The 18,497-nt window shown below is 35.9% G+C and overlaps 1 protein-coding gene across 2 annotated transcripts in view; it reads left to right on the plus strand.

Annotated features, from left to right (window-relative positions):
* Positions 1 to 18,497, plus strand: part of LOC150097966 (uncharacterized) — a 490,509-nt gene that overhangs the window by 156,596 nt on the left and 315,416 nt on the right. For both annotated transcript variants that reach the window (XM_090406015.1, XM_090406016.1), the window contains exon 5: positions 118 to 276. In XM_090406015.1, the coding sequence (XP_090262141.1) occupies positions 118 to 276 (159 nt within the window). The remainder of the gene's footprint in view (positions 1 to 117; positions 277 to 18,497) is intronic.

The following is an 18,497-nucleotide window of genomic DNA, read 5'->3' on the forward strand; positions in this document are numbered from 1 at the left end:
TGATACTTAGAATTACACAAAAATATATTTTGCCATTCTTCATGTTAAAACTATCTAAAACTTTCATTTTTTTGTACTGATTTGTTAAATATTAACTGCTATTCTTTTTCTTCTCAGAAGTGAGCAAGAAGGCTACTGGCTCAAATCACTTATCTCAGCCTGCTGTTTCCAGATGGCATATGGATAATACTATCTCTACTGTTACTTCTGCTTCTGTTAGAACTGCATGTACTTCTAAAATTTCAGCTTCTCATATCAATCGAACTCTTTTGAAAGGTCAGTTTCCATGACTTACTATCAGGTTACTTCTAACCTTTAATAGCATCACTCTCTCTATCTTTCTCTTTCTGTCGAAGTTACTTCATCTAACATTTTTAATATTTCTCCTTTTGTGTATGACTCTACATGACTGTGAATGAGCTTGCTGATTACAGTTTTTAGAATTTAATGGACAAACAACCTTAATTATTATAAAACAATGATTTAACCACTAAGGTCATTTTTAGCATAGAGAATACTGGTTGTGAGCAACTAAATTTTTTGATAACTTAACTACTGCCTGACATGTAATGGATAATATATATATATATATATATAAAATGATAAGCCTTTTTATGTCACGGGGTTTTTTTTTGAAACTCGGGGACTACCCTGAGTGTCGAGTCCTCAAAATTCGAGTCATCAGAATTCAAGGAGAACTGGCCTACCAGTCTGGAATCAAGGGGTTGGGCACGTAGGCGCCAGGAGGGTGGAACCCCCCTTTCGAGTCATCAGAATTCAAGGAGAACCGGCCTATCAGTCTGGAACTCGGGGGGGGGGGGGTGAACCACCCCCTTTTGAAGACTCGACACTCAGGGGCTACCCTAGGCACGGGGGGGGACCCCTTTCAAGCCATCAGAATTCAAGGAGAACCAGCCTACCAGTCCGGAACTCGAGGGGGGGGGGCATGGGGAAGAGCCCCCCTTTTGAAGACTCAACACTCAGGGGTTATCCTGAGTGTCGAGTCTTCAAAATTCGAGTCATCAGAATTCAAGGAGAACCGGCCTACCCAGTCTGGAATATGGGGGGTTGGGCACCAGAGGGGTGCATCCCCTGTTGTATATATATATTATGCAGAAAAAATATCAGATTGCTAAAGGTTTGTTGAAAATTTAAAAACAATTTTTCTGATGGCAATTGTTTATAGGCTTGGATTCTTCACTTTTATCCAGATAGCTTTCAATCTTGAACAGTCTCTAAGAGCTACATTGATTGGGCTCACATCAGGAAAGTCAAGATTTCTATACAAACTGGCATGGCATGGTTGAGTTAGGGCAGTGTTATGTATGCAGTTATGTAATGTTTTAATGGTTGAAAACATTTCCAGTTGTTTTTATGTGTTATTCTTCTTTGATGAGTAAGAAGAGATTGTTGAAGAATATTAATACTGTTAAAGCATTAATAATTAATATAATTTTTTAATATTAAATTATCTCTAGCTAATAAAGTTCACATATGTAAAATTCTTCTGCAAAAAAAAAAAAAGAAAAAAAATCAGTTAGAATAATGCATTTTAATAGTTCACCGTTTTTCTTCATTGGATTTCATTTATCCATTGAAAAGAACCAAGACAGCAGTGAGAAATCCAAACTAGAAAATAACTCAGGCTAACTCTGAGTAAACTTGATTTTGACTACACATTGTGTACTAGAGATTCTATCCCTGTAAGAGGTGATGGGTTGTGGCTATTATTACACAAAGTATTATTACATGGGAATTTCTACAGAATTGGAAGACTTTGCAGAGAACAATGGAAATAGAACAACTTTGAGGGGTGATAAATGGATTTACATGAATACTAAACAGGAAAGACTATTTTTTTAACTCTTATTCATTTCTCAGTTGTTTGAATATACAGTTGTTATAAAAGAACTTCTCTGAAGTAATATCTATGAATTAAGAAAATTTTTTTATATGGGAAAACTCTTAGACATCACTTTATTTCTACAGCAGTCTTTCTACATACTACAAACATGGTTAAGTACAGGACTAGTACTAAATTGTAAATTAAGGGACACTGCCAGCTAAAGAAGTTACATTAAATCATCATCATCTAATTACATCAAATAGATAGCAATAATAATAATAATAAATTGATTTTATCACTAGTAGTAAAAAATAATAAATATGCAGTCTGATATGTTTGTTTATATACCCCTGTTTGTCCTGCTACTATATGATTATTTGTCTTGTCTGAGAGTGTATAATTATGGAAACTGTCCATTAACTTCACACATCAGCAAGATGTCACTGACCACAGGATTGCTGCTGAATATTTTCTGTTGCAGCATTCTCTATATGCTCCAAATTATTTTGCCTAAACACTCTAGCAGAGCCACAATTTCAATGAAATATGCAAACTAGAATAAATAGTTGGCCTATTATTATACTCAGTTGCACAACAGTAATATCAGTACAAATACAGAAACACAGAGAAATAACACAATGTTTATTGATCATATAAATCAAATGTTTGAGATAGAAAATAAACATTCATCATTGATGAAAAGGTACAGTTTTATGATTAGCTTCATAAAAGTAGGTCGGAAGATATGCCGATCTACTTTTATGTTGCTTAGATTGGATGCCATTATCTCTGATTAAGCAGGAGATTTTATGATTGGTTTGAATCTAATAAACTGGCTATAAAGTTTATATAGTGAATAGACATTTCAAAGGTTTAAATGATGAGAGACCATAATTAATAAGAAATGCACAAAGAAAAAGGCCTAAATACTATCAACCTTCTTTCATCCTCCAAACAGGTTATTTGTTATACCGATGGATCGTCAGACACCAATATGATTAATGGAGGCGCTGGTGTTCTCCTTCTACTCCCGAAAGGTGAAAAACTTTTTTCACCTTTCTCCCAGATCCAATAAAAGTTGGATCTGGGAGAATCGCTTCCAATTTTACCAGTGAACTCTACACAATAAATAAAGCACTAGAAGCCTACTTAAAACTGTCATCATCTCAACAATCTGAAGGAATTATAATTTACAGTAACTCAAGATCAGCTATGGAGGCAATCAAAAATGGCAATACCAAACTCACACAAGACATCCATAAACTCTTAAATCAACTAAAGTGTTTAGGTAAAAGTTGCATTTTACAATGGATTCCTGCTCATGTAGGCATTGATTACAATGAAGCAGCTGATAAATTAGCAAAAGAGGCCAGAGAACTCAACCAAGAAACTCATATGATAACTCTTGCTGATGCCAGTGCACTAGCAAAAGCTAAACTAATTCCACTGAAATCAGTGATACAACATCAAATTCCCGAAATTAGTGCTGACAGAAGGACCTCCACCACGATAGCAAGACTACGAACAGGATATTGTAGAGGAATGAAGATCAATACAGATGATATGAGAACATATAGAAACTGCAACAACTGCCCGAATACTGAACTGACACCCACTCACATCTTTACCTGTCCAGCAATTAGAGCAGCCTTGCAAGAAATAGATCCTAATCCTGAACAACAGCTCTATACAAACAAAATCGACATAGCCAAAGCAGTTCACGGAGCACACGGAAACATCTAAGACTCTTCAAAGGACAAAGACAACTACAACAACCATAATTAATGATGATAGAATATTAGAGAATGTTAATTGTCACTTCATTCTCCCATATGTGTATGTTGCATTTACTGCATGCATCTGCTGTAGATTGCAGAATTTATTGTTGTGCATCTTAGCATGCATTTTTTTTGGCTGCACTGGTATTTTATTTATTTATGTATTTATTTTCTCACTTTTTAATTACATTTATTGTTAGATATTATTATTTTTTTTTTAAATATCCCAATTTAATTTTTATTAGCATTTCTATTTAGAAGCCTCATTGTGAGAAGTTCATCTTAAATGCCAAAATACATACACATTATGCCACAACTTAAATGCATGTACTACTTTCTCTGGCGGCACATACCAATAATCCATTGTTTTTCAAGTATAAATCTTATTTGATAAGTCAGATAGTGATTTTTTCATCATGAAACTGAAATAGTAATTTCACTTTTTAATCTATTGGAGTTAATCTTAGATGTAAGAGCATATCATGGTTTGAATTAAATTCGGATTGTTATACGGTAATGGCAAAAATCTGATTTAAACCAAGATAGCCTTAAAAATAAGAAATGAAATGGAAATGCTCTCAACAAAATTACAAAATTGAATTTATTACAAGATTCCTTCCATGTAGCGATATCAAAAGTGCATTAATAAAAAAAAAGCAGACACCACAAAATAATCAAATGACAGAGGAAGAATGCAAAAATCTGAAACAAATCCTGATAAAAGAGGCAACAGAAAGTTTAGGAATGAAGAGTGAATAGAAGAAGATTAGGTAACTGATATAGGGAAATGGGAAATATAATAAAAGCAAAAATTCAGTTACTGTAAATGGCTATATTCCAAGATAATAGAAACAGAAATAGTTTGCAAGAAATAGTACTATTGTTAAAAGAGAAATCAATTTTGTAACAGAACATAAAGGACATATCAAAACCATTTAGAATGAGTGGAACCTCCCTCATTGTGGGAGGTTCCACTCCCACATGCTGCACAGCTCGTTGTACCTCGATTAAATGCATTCACTGTCTCTACGCTTACCACATTCACAGTCAGTACATTCCAATCACCCACCACTCTCCATGCAAAAAATCTAATCCTCATCCCCTTGCTCATACCCACCTTATATAGTTTTCAGGGATTTAGCTTCCAGGGATTGCCTCTCATTCTCCCCCTGTCTCCAGACATTCTATGAAAAATCTCATCAACACTTATCTGGTAATTACCCATTACCAACTTATACATCTCGATCATGTCTCTCATCAGTCCATTAGATGTTTCTAACTGTAACATTGAAAAAATTGAAACATTCCTTACTGTATGTTTATTGGAACATTGTTATTTGTTGTCACGTTCTGTGCTTCACGTGTGTTATGTCCGAGATCTGAGGAAGCTATATTTTTTTATGAATGCTGACCACACTTGGTGTAATATCAAACCTTGGTTTTTGTTGCGCTGTGTAGGAATTCTAAGTATTTTTATCACTTCTTGATCATGTCATATATTGATTTTTATCAATATATGACATGATCGTTTTTTCTCAAAGTACTTTATGGCCAGTGGAAGTTATGTGGAAAGCTAGGCCTGATTTGTGTTCTCTTCTTTTTTCTACGTCTTTTTTATGTTCTGCCATACAGATTTCTCCCGACCTTCCATCTGGCCTATGTAACATATGCCACAAGAACAATAGATTTAATAGATCCCTGGTTTTTTTATGGGATGGTGCAAAGGTTTCGGTGGATGTAGGAATCTTGATATTTTTTCTAAAGAGAGAAAAGCTATTTTTAAGTTGTATTTACAGAGCAATGTCGCTAATCTGTCTGTGACATTTTTGATGTAGTGAGATTGCGTTCTTGAAATCTTGTTTTTCTACGTTGGTTGTGGAATCTGTGTTCAGGATTTTCTTGATTGTTTTTGGCTCAAATCCATTAAGTGTGAGGCTCTGTGCTAAGTAATGTATATTCTATAATCTATATTAACAAGTGATAATCTATATTAACAAGGATGTTAATATAGAACCTTCAGACGTTTTAGCAAGCTTGGATATAGTCAGCTTCACTAATGTGCCGAGAAATGATAGTGACTCTTCTTGAAAATTTTTTTCCACCAGACGTAGAACTATACAAACACTGCATGAATAATACATTTTTCAATTTCCAGGACAAATTTTGGGAACAAAAGGAAGGACTAGTAATGGGCTCCCCCTCTCCCAAGCTATAGCCAACCTCTTCATGGAAAACTTTCAAACTAACGCTCTAAAAAACTATCAAAAGAAACCCAAGAGATGGCTAAGGTATGTGGATGACATTTTTTTGTCATTTGGCCAGGAATGACAGATGAATTAATTGTTTTTAAACAATATCTTAATAGAATATACTGAAATATAAAATTCACTTTGGAAATAGTAGAACATAAAAAATTACCTTTCCTGGATATCCTCACAGAACAAAATGAAGAAGAAAAAAGTTTAACCTTTTCCGTTTACAGAAAATTGACCACTACAGGAAGATTTCTTAATGCAGCCTCACACCATCACCCCTCACAAAAAATAGGTATAATAAAAACCTTGAGAGACAGATCATATAAGATATCCAGCACGGAAAAAAAAGCGAAATGAAGAATTACATTACTTAACACAGAGCCTCACACTTAATGGATTTGAGTCAAAAACAATCAAGAAAATCCAGAACACAGCTCCCATAACCAACACAGAAAAACAAGATTTCAAGAACGCAATCTCACTACTATACGTCAAAAATGTCACAGACAGATTAGCGACATTGCTCTGCAAGTACAACTTAAAAGTAGCTTTTCTCTGTTTAGAAAAAATATAAAAATTCTACATCCACCGAAACCTTCGCACCATCCTATAAAAAACCAGGTCTATCAAATCTATTGTTCTTGTGGCATTTGTTACATAGGCCAGACGGGAAGGTCAGGAGAAATCTGTATGGCAGAACATAAAAAAGACGTAGAAAAAAGGAGAGAACACAAATCAGGCCTAGCTTTCCACACAACTTCCACTGGCCATAAAGTACTTTGGGAAAAAACGATCGTGTCATATATTGATAAAAACTGTTTCACAAGGAAATTCAAGGAAGTGGCAAAAATGCTTAGAATTCCTACACAGTGCAACAAAAACCAAGGTTTAATATTACACCAGTGTGGTCGGCATTCATAAAAAATCTAACTTCCTCAGATCTCTAACATAACACACATGAAGCACAGAACGTGACAACAAATAACAATGTTCCAATAAACATACAGTAAGGAATGTTTCAATTTTTTCAGTGTTGCAGTTAGGAACATTTAATGGACTATGAATTTAATCTTTGTTAGTTGTATTTAACTTTTTATACACCAATGCACCTGATGATGTAAGTCATATGACTTACGAAACTTGTCGGGTTTTCAAGTATCCTGTTCTTATTTAAAAAACGTGGTCTGAATACTGGAATCTATCTCTCGAACTACTGAACCACAGAAACCTTTACACACAAAAGTTGCAATCTATCGAAAGCCTTTGCAAAATCTAAATATACTACTATATATGCACCCCCCCCCCCCTTGTCCAATATATTCATCACCTTGTTATAATAAGTAAGCAGATGGGAAACAGTAAGAGGAATGATATATGCAGTATTAAGAGAAACTAAACAACTGTAGAGGACAAACTTATAGAAGAACAAATATTCTGAAAAAAAAGTCAAATTTGCATAAACTCAATCTTTATTCCCCCCCCCCCCCTTGTCCAATGTATTCATCACCTTGTTATAATATGTAAGCAGATGGGAAACAGTAAGAGGAATGATATATGCACTATTAAGAGAAACTAAACAATACTATAGAGGACAAACTTATAGAAGAACAAAAATTCTGAAAAAGTCAAATTTGCATAGACTCAATCTTTATTTAAATTTTTTTAATTGAAAGCAGAAACTTTCAAAAAGAAACACCCTTTATTGATTTATGGAAAGCCTTTGATAAAATTAACAGAAAAAAAATAGTTGAAATTATTAGTAGTTTTAAATGTAAAAACCATCTCTTGCTGTTAATTCAAGAATTATATGCAAGAAATAAAACAATAATGAAATTAGAACAAATTGTTATTATTCTTGCATGTGTGTGTGTGGGGGGGGGGGGGACCTCCATGAGATCTGAAGACTCGTGGGAGACCTGTACCATTCATACAATATTTATGGACTGTATGAGTCTACCATGACATAGTACTCACAACAGACTCTGGTGACTCATTCCACTCATTCATCACTCTCCAAGTAAAAAATCTAGTTCCCACACCTCTTACTCAATTTCCAGGAATTTGTTCTGCCCTCACTAGCCTAGTGCTGAAATATTTCATCTGCATCAATTGTACAAAACTCTTTTTAGTAACTTAAATGTTTCATTTATATCCACTCTTTTCTGCCTATCAACCATTCAACTTTTGCAATCCACAAACCTTCAGTCTGTTGTCAGGGAACATTCCACAGACACTCACCATCTTGGTCACTTATCTCTGGATCTTCTCCACCACTTTTTCATCCCAAAGATACACAGCAGACCAGACTGTGCACAATAATTCAAATATGTTTCTATCAATGCCTCATAAAGAGGAATGATAATTTCCTTATCTCTCCTTGCGTGCATTCTTCAATAAACAAGTTAATCCTCTGAGCTGCCTTGGCTACCTTTGCACAATGTACTCCTCCATTTGAGGTACCTGTTTGTGGTGGAGGGTACCTCCCAGTGATTGTATTGTCCTCTTTATTCTTTTTCTTTTCCTTTGCTTTTCTGTACTTAATCTTCACACTACTTCTCCTGAGGCTTTTTTTACTATCCTGCCTTTCAGACCACCATCACTGGGAACCAATGCCTTGCTGTCATGTTCGCTGTGGGATGTGACCCATGGACATCTGGAAAGGGAGGGGAAGGTCCTGGTAGTCTTGCACTACTTTGGCCTTTGCTTCAGCAAAATGGGCAGTCCTGGATGCCCAAGCAGCATCAATCAGTTGGTGGGATTGTCTGCAAGTCAAGTGTGCTGCAGTAGGTCTCCTTTCCCATGTTCCAGAGACACGGCTTAAGGCTTGCTGTAGTGCTCATATAGCATTTGGGATAGCCCTACTGTTCCACTCCTGAGCGCAATCATTGCTTGCTGGAGGGCTGGAGTCCACCTGTGGCTCCATGGTGGGTAGGGAGCTCTGGTGCCAAACAAAAAAATCACTTAAGCATGAATGTTTCAGTGACCCTAATATAGTCCCAACCAAGTAAGGATACCATTGATACACTTTTCAATAACAGAAGTAAGAAACAAAAGATGCGATACCAGTATAAATGTACCAGTTTCTCTAATCATCCATGCAATAGGTGAAGAGTCAATAGGGAAAATGTCACATTTTTATTCAAAAGGATTTAGAAGGACCAGCAGGTTCTCTCAAAACAGTTAAGGAACTATGTTCTGGTGATGTCCTTGTTAAGGAAACAAGGTAAACAACATCAATAAACAGTTATATCTCATAAAACACTCAATTCCTGTAGAGGAGTGATCAGAATGGGATCTACTTGATGTACCTGATGAAGAGACAAGTGACAAGTATGAGATACATCTTGATCTGTATGGATGGTCATCTGATTCCAGCCAGTAATATTATTGTTACTTTTGATACTCCTAAGCCTACAACATCTGAAAAAGCAGGGTATCTCAGTGTCTTATACTGTACATCCATAATCCACTAAGATGCTTCAAATGTCAGAAATGTGCACATGTCCAAACTGCCTGTCATGTGAGCCACACCCGATGGAAGTAAAGAGCGTGATAATAAATCTTGCTCTGTAAAGAAAGTTAAATTTGTAAACAGTCCGGGAGAGATCATCAGGCATACTTTAGTGCATGTCAGAAGTGGAACGATGAAAAAGAAATACAAAAGATGAAACAAAAAATGTATCATATCAGGATGCAAACAGGAAGTTAGTCACCACCACCCTTGTTCTAAGATCCTATTATGCTGAAAAGGTAGCAGCTAAATTGTCAACAGCTACTCCAACTTATATGTCTATTCCACCATCTGATAATTTCGCCATACATGAACTTGACTATCATGACTGCTACTCTGTTAAGTGCATTGATCAAATTATATATGGTCTCACTCCAGAAACAACTCCAAAATTGCATCATTTTAACGAGAATCCACTTGTGAAAATAATTATGGCAATCAATCATGAAGTTACTTCACATACAAATTTATTTGCTTACACGTAGATAAAAGATGAAACCAAGAATATAATTTCTTAGTATCTTTAATTTATAGTATAACCAAGTGAAAAAACTTTCAACATCTCTTTCTAATCGAGAGTATTTTAGTAATAAGGTATGACACCTTTTTGTCTACTTGTATATGGAAATATGACTTCTGCATTACTTGAAAACCTTGGTATCACTTTTGGATCTGACTTCCATTGATGAGACCTCAATAAAGGTCCAAACCGGTTTTGGTAGTAGCTGTTCCCATGCATTATGCATGTCCATAAGGATATGTGTGTTGTATTATGAGATACTAAAGTAATTGCTGTAAAGTAATTAGCCTCTATATACAAGTAGCCCAGTCATGAAGTTATTTCACGTCCAAACTTTGTTTGCTTACACTTGGATAAAGGATGAAATCAAGAATATAATTTCTTGGCATCTTTAATTTATAAAATTATGCAAGATAATTACCTAAAGACAAGCCACCGGATGTTTCTTTAACTTACTGAGTAAGTTAAAGAAACTTTAACTTACTCAGTAATTCTGACACATCTAATGAGATGTATTGGATATTTTTCCAGAGGAAGAGATATTGGTCATCCATATTTCCCAAAATCTAATGAGAGATGTAAACCAGAAAAGGGTAACAAGAGAAAAGAGATGATCTTCCTCATAGTGGAGTAGCTGTTCTCTTGGGTGATCATCTCCTTTCCATCATGTCCAGCTTAATACTGCTCTGGAAGCAGTAGTGATTCACATATCTGTAGGATTTCATATTACAGTATGCTCAATATATTTACCACTGGGTCATGAATTAAATGAAATGGAACTTGATAATCTCATTGCAACTGCTCCAGCCCATACTCCTAATGGTTGACTTTAATAGACATAACACTTTGTCAGGTAGTGACAATATGAATAGATGAGGTCATATCATTGAGCGAATGCTCAACAACCATGACTTCACCCTTATTAATAATGAAGTAAATACCTTCTTTCATATGCCTACCTGCTCTTATTCTGTAATCGATCTTACAATCTACTCCCTTGCCATTTTTCCACTTCTGATATGGGATGTCAGAGAAAACATAGGGGTGCTTAAGGGTCAAAGCTGTATAACTAAGAGGAGACCTCCACATAGTCTTTCAAGTAATGCGGAGAACCGACCAGGGCTTCTGACCTAATGTCCAATCCTCACCTTCTCGTTGTGCACCCTGTTGGGTATCTACTTGGATACTGAATGAACGAGGATGGGCTGGCAATTTGGGATTTAGCCGACAAAATTGTATTCTTATTGGTTAAACCAAAATAAAAAATGATGGTACAGCATGACAAAATTTCATGGCGGCTGGGGCGTCGCCGGTTAAACAAGGCCCCCGTTGTTTTTGCCAGGGAACCAGGGCGAACAGCGAAAAGTCAGCTACTGGAACAAATCTGAAAACAAACCCCAACTCAACATCACCAGAGTTAAAGATCGGTACTATCAACGTAAGAAGCCTGAATGGCAAAGAAATGGAGCTAGCTGAGGAATTAGATAAGTACCAGATCGACATAATAGGGGTGACTGAAACAAAAAAAACTGGTGAGATCTTTCTGAGCAATAAATACAAAATGTTATACTCAAGACATGGACTGGTTATTACTAACACCATGTTCCAACATAAAAATGTGCACAAATTCACATGGAGAGAAGAGGCAAGGAATAAGAAAAGTCTCATTGACTATGTTATTGTTGATAGTGATGTTTTCTCCCTGGTGCAGGACACCAGAGTGTACAGAGGATTTGAAATTGGAAGTGATCACTATTTAGTCTTGAGCAGGATAAAATTGAATTTCATATTGAATAGAATAACATGTAAGAAAGTTTTAAAGCGAATAAAAGTTCAGCAGCTCTCAGATGTGAATTCTAGACTAAAATACACAAAGATTATTGAAGAAAAAATGAAAGAGTTTGAGAACAGGAATCAAACCTTGGAGATTCAGCAAACTCTGAAGAAAACATTGATTGATTCTGCCAGAGAGGCATGTGATGAGGTTGTGTGAAGGATAAAAAAATCAGAACTCCCTGGTGGACACAGGAAGTTAAAGAGGCAGTGTAGGAAAAGAAGAAAGCATATCAAAAGTTTCTGGCAAATAAGTCAGCTTTTACTCTTACAGAATACAGAGACAAATGTAAGAAAGCTAAAGAGTGTGTAAAACTAGCTAAACAAAAGTCATGGGAGGACTTTGGCAAGAATATAGAAAATAAATATCAAGAAGTTGGCAAAATATTCTGGCGGTTGTTGAAGAAGCTTAGGAATGGAGGAAAGAGTGCTATAAAAGGAGTTAGAGATGATAAAGGTGACATGAAAACAGTAGAAAAAGATATCCTTGAAGTATGGAGTAATTACTTTGAAAAACTGCTAAATGAAACAAGCAGTGATGACAGCACAGTGATAAAAAACACTGACCACGCATGCAGTCAGGAATACATATCCATACTTGAAGTAGAAAAAGCCATCAAAGGCTTGAAATGTGGAAAGGCAGCAGGAGTAGATGATATTCGACCAGAAATGCTGAAGTATGGTGGTATAAAAGTCCTACAGTGGCTGCACTGCATAGTTCAGAAAACCTGGACAGAGGGACGAATTCCCGATGATTGGAGTAGAGCTCTCATAGCACCCATATATAAAAAGGGAAATAAAACTGAATGTGAGAATTACAGAGGTATTTCCCTACTGAGTGTTCCTGGCAAGATCTATGCAAGTATACTTGAGAAACGGTTGAGAAGAATTGCGGAAGAAAAACTTGGTGAAGAACAAGCTGGATTCAGGCCAAATAGAGGCTGTCAGGATCAGATCTTCACTTTACGACAAATAGTCGAGAAAGCATGGGAATATAACAAAGATCTGTATTTAAGTTTTGTCGATCTGGAAAAGGCATATGACAAGGTGCCAAGAGAGAAGCTATTCAATACGCTACAATTATATGGTGTCAATGGGGCATTATCTCAAGCAATACTTAGTCTATATTTGAGTTGTGAGCCGTCAGTTAGAATTGAAGGAAGTACAGGAAGATGGTTTAATGTTAAATCTGGTGTGAGACAAGTATGCACATTATCCCCCTCTGTTATTCATATCTATATGGATCACATTATGAAGGAAAGTGGTATTAAACATGATATTAAAATTCGAGATGTTAATGTCAGCTCTTTGCTTTATGCGGATGATGTTATACTTCTAAATAAATCTGCTACAAGTCTGCAAGATTCTCTGACTAAATTCAATTGCTGTTGTAATAGATATGGTATGAAGGTCAGCAATAAAAAGACAAAGACAATGAAAATAGGCAGAATCATTGAAAATGTCAACTGTGTTGTGAATGGAGAACCTGTGGAACAAGTAAAACATTTCAGCTACTTAGGCAGCACGATTTTTACTGAAGATGGTAAATTAAATATAGAAATAGACAACAGAATCAGCAAAGCTGGTATGGCGGGAAGTCGATTGAATAAATTCATATGGAATAAGAGAGAAATTAGTCGGAACACTAAATTAGCTGTATACAAGACAGTGTTCAAACCAGTTTTAACTTATGGATCTGAGAGCTGGGTCAGAAGTAAAACACTTGACCAAAGACTACAGACCGCAGATATGAGAGTCCTGAGAAAGATTAGAGGCGTGAACAGATGGCATTAATCGCAATATCATATTAAAATTGAGGATATTAGGAAAGAACTTGACATTGTCAGCATCCAGGAATGCGTTAGCAGAGCTAATCTCAATTGGTATGGTCACTTAAACATAATGGGAGAGGAAAGATTAGCAAAACAAGTGTTCTCTGCCAGGTTGGCAGGAAAAGGACCCAGAGGAAGACCAAGATATAGGTGGATTGATACAGTACAAAGTGCCTTAGACGTTAGAAATATAAGATCTGATAATGTTGGAGTCTTGACAAGTAACAGACTGATTTGGAGGAAAATTGTAGATAGGAAGTTAGTAATGATGTAATTTTTTCATGTAGTACTGTCATATCCTGTATACCCCTTGAGGGTACATGGCAGGAATTTGATGATGATGATGATGAGAGAAAACATATACAGAAGTGCAATCAAGAGCCAAGAGACTATTTTTTTCGGCGACATAAATTAAATTAAGGGGACATTAAATTCCTTATTATTTCAAAGCCGAATAATGAGAATTTGAGATTAAAATTTGAGAAAATAATGAGAACAATGAGGGATTTATTATCCCCTTAATTTAATTTACGTCGCCGAAAAAAATAGCCTCATGGCTCTTGATTGTAGTAATAATATATGGGTACACCTTTCTGGCAATTCGTATAGTAAAGTATGTAAGCTCTGTACACTTAAACGTTGGTATTATCCAGGTCTATGAGACCTCAATAAAGGTCGAAACCGGTCTTGGTAGTGACCTTCACTCATAATGTAAAACGGTAATACATCTCCTGGAGCTGCGTTTTACATTGTGAGAAAATATTAAGAACAGTGATCGAAACTTACTCCACCTTTGCTCCGAGTTGGCCTAGTGTTGTACTACCAGGTGTTGACTTACGCTTGGACTCTCTGAACGTTCTTCGGCATGAAACTCTTAGATTTCGATCTTCGAGTTTCTTATTCGGGTTTGAAATAATGAGGGATTTATTATCCCCTTAATTTAATATACAGAAGTGATCATTTTCCTGTTTAGCACTGTCTTTGTGGGAACCATGTCGTCCTACACTGTCCATTAGCTTCACACATCAGCAAGATGTCACTGACCACAGGACTGCTGCTGGATATTTTCTTGTTGCAGCATTCTCCATATGCTCCAAATTATTTTGCCTAAACACTCTAGCAGAGGCACAATTTCAATGAGATATGCAATGTTGGCCTATTATTACACTCAGTTGTACAACAGTAATATCAGTACAAATACAGAAACACAGAGAAATAACACAATGTTTATTGATCATATAAATCAAATGTTTGAGATAGAAAATAAACATTCATCATTGGTGAAAAGGTACAGTTTTATGATTGGCTTCGTAAAAGTAGGTCGGCAGATATGCCGATCTACTTTTATGTTTAGATTGGATGCCATTATCTCTGATTAAGCAGGAGATTTTATGATTGGTTTGAATCTAATAAACTGGCTATAAAGTTTATATAGTGAATAGACATTTCAAAGGTTTAAATGATGAGAGACCATAATTAATGATGATAGAATATTAGAGAATGTTAATTATCACTTCATTCTCCCACATGTGTATGTTGAATTTACTGCATGCATTTGTTGTAGATAGCAGAATTTATTGTTGTGCATCTTAACATGCAGTTTTTTTGGTTGCACCGGTATTTTTTAAATTTATTATTTTATTTTCTCACTTTTATTTCACTCCTAAATTACATTTATTGTTAGATATTATTATTATTTTTTAAATTTCCCAATATAATTTTTATGATTAGAATACATATTCCAATCTTCAAAATTTAATACTAAAGCAGTTAGCCAAACATCCGTCAACGAAGCAGTGAAGTATGTAACAGATTATATATTGTCCATGCAGCAGCCACCACATTTCCAAAGACATCATCCCAATTTTCACTCTATCCAGTCTTGGTGGAACCTAGAGTGCCAAGCAATCAAAAAAAATCAAGATAGAGAATGGGGTATATTTTGTAGATATCCCTCCACAACAAACCTAATGGCATTTAAATGTATTCAGGCCAAAGCACATTATGTGAGACTTCAGAATCAAAAACAATCCTATTTACATCTTCAATTAATCAAACACCCAGTGTGAAAATTGTATGCGATAAAATCTGGAAGATGAAGGGTAGATATAAAACACACTGGTTGTCTACCATGGAACATAATAGAAGCATTGTTGCTGAACTCTAAGCTATTGCAGACATGTTGGGAGAATACTTTGCTAGAATCTCACCAACAGTTTCATATCTTCTTGATTTCTTAATATTCAAAGAGGAACAAGAGAAACAGTGGCTAAGATTTTGTACCGGGGGGGGGGGGCTAGAGTCGTACAATCAGCCATTTGTTAACGAGAAAATCAAAAAAGCTCTGTTCCAGTCTCACCCTAGTGCAGTAGGCCCTGATGACATCCATTATAAGGTGATGAAGCACCTCCTCTCAATCTCAGCTTCTATGGATCTTCTCTTATTATACAACAGAATATTTACAGAGGAAGAGTTTCCTCTCTCTTGGCATGAATCAAATGTTATTGCTATCCCAAAACCAGCAAGGGTCACACCCAGACTAGCCATTATTGTCTAATTGCTCTGACTGGCTTTCTTTGTAAGGTCTTGAAAATAATGGTAAATGCAAGGCTTCTCTGGTACTTAGAAAGCCGCAAGTTTCTTTTCAACACACAGTATAGCTTTCATAGATGCCGATTAACCTTGAACTGTTTGGTCTGTTTAGAAACATGTGTAAGAGATGCTTTCCTGAAACAAGACCATGTGGTTTCGGTATTCTTCAACATGAAAAACCCATTCAACACAGCCTAGAGATATGGCATACTAAAAGACCTGCTTGATCTTGGTCTGAGAAGATGCTTTCCTGTTTTTATTAAAAACTTTATCTGGCTGAGTCTTGGAAGTATGTTATCTCGGCCATATCAAAAAATAGGGAGTTCCTCAAGGCTCTCCCTTAGGTGTGACCATCTTTGCTATTAAAGTGAACTCAATTATGGAACAGCTTCCTCCCACAGTAGACAATTGCCTTTATATTGAGGACTTCATAATTTATTGTCACACTTGCAATATGATGATCATTGAAAGACGACTTCAACAAGCAATCGATCATGTTTCTTCATGGATTCAGGTTTTCTGTAGGAAAAAATTGTACGCATCTCCCGGAAATGCACTCTTTACCCCAGTCCTGATTTAAGATAAACTGTTATCCCAATAGCATTAGAGGCCAAGTTCTTGGGACTCATCTTTGACAAAAAGAGTTAACAATCTTTACACACGTTCGTCATCCTCCTGAAAAGTGCAAAAAAGCACTGAATATCCCCACACTCTATTCCCTACAAAATGGGATGCTTTTTGATATTCCTTGCTCCGCATTTATTGCTCACTTGTACATTCAAGCCGTGATTATGGATCTCAGGTTTACAATTCTCTAATGGAGAGCCCTCTGGTGGTTGGACCCTATCCATCAGGTTATCCAAATAGTTACTGGTGCTGTTTGCATGTCACCCATTCTTTGTTGAATCAAATAGACACTTTCTATCACTTAGAAAAAAACATTTGTTTCTTAATTATGTCCTAAAATAAAGTCTCTTCCAGATCATCCTACAAAGACCAGTCTCTTACATTGTGAGATCCAATATTACACATGTCAACCACTTCACATGAGAGAGGAATGACATTTTTACTTATCTGGCCGAGAACTATACACTCAAACAGATGTTATCAGACTCAGACAATTGCATAATGTTTTTAAATTTTTATGAAGAATTAATTTATTCAAACAGATTTTATTATAAATTTGTTTATAAGTAGATATTGCATTGCAGATACTAATCTACATTGATCAGGGGTTTCGAGGTTATATTGCGAATTCTTGTGTAATTTAGCACTTGTGTGAAATTGGCGATTTTTATCTGTTTTATTATGTTTTTTCATCGGAAAATTAGAGTATTAGCATTTATAACATTTTTATTGTGATATTTTCGGCATGGCACCAACACGACGAATAATGCAGCAAAGACCTTGACCAGCAATTTGAAATATTGCGGGATATTATTCAGTGCAGTGTATGTAAAATGTATGCATCCAACTTCCTTCCACATATTCTTTAATTTTGCTCGACACATACATTTCGAATATGTATTGTTTTAAAAGTGAGTGTCTGTTAGGTGATGAGAATGCAACAAATACCGACGATAAGATGGAAAATGCTGCTAATAATGTTGAGCATGTGGCCATGGAAATAGAGGAGAACATAATGGACATCAATAAAGAAATAGCTTGCTTAAATGTTATCCTTCATAGGACAATGTGCGAAATTGAAAAACTGCAGCAACGTCAAGGGTTAAGCAGGGCAAAAAAAAAAAAAAAAAGAAGAAGAAGAAGAAGCAGGTGATCCGAAAGAATAATAAAGACTGACTGAACAAACAAGGAAAGCAAATAAAGGAGAAGATTATGTATGGAGACTTAATAATCAGGAAGTACTTAACGAAAGTATGACAAAATTGTGTTTCCTGGGGTGCAAAAATTCAAGTTATTAGCCATTCCATCCAGATGCAAAAAGGTAAGTTGAAGGAAATGATATGAGAGGTGAGAAGTATTCTATAAGGGAGGATGTAAAGGAGTTGTTAGAAGAGGCAAAACTGAAGAGCGAAAAGGTGAAGATTGTAAGTCTTCTACCATGCTATGATAGAGGCGAACTGAGGAGGAAGGCATTGATAGCTAATGAGTATATATAGATTGTGCAAAAGGAGTGATGTAGAATTTGTGGATCTGTGGTCTCTGTTTGATGGAAAGAAGGATTTGTACATTGCATATGAACTGAATCTGAATGGTTTTGGTGTTAGGTGTCTGCGAGAGCTTTGTTCACTGAGCATGCTGACGTACAAATTTCAGATAAACTTAGGCAATTAGGGTGGAAGGAAGTGAGTTTGTGTGAAGGCACC

This window comes from Typopeltis vanoorti, chromosome 16 (assembly GCF_054136105.1).
Source record: "Typopeltis vanoorti isolate ZY-2024b chromosome 16, IOZ_Tvanoo_1.0, whole genome shotgun sequence".
In the NCBI taxonomy this organism is placed as follows: Eukaryota; Metazoa; Arthropoda; class Arachnida; order Uropygi; family Thelyphonidae; genus Typopeltis; species Typopeltis vanoorti.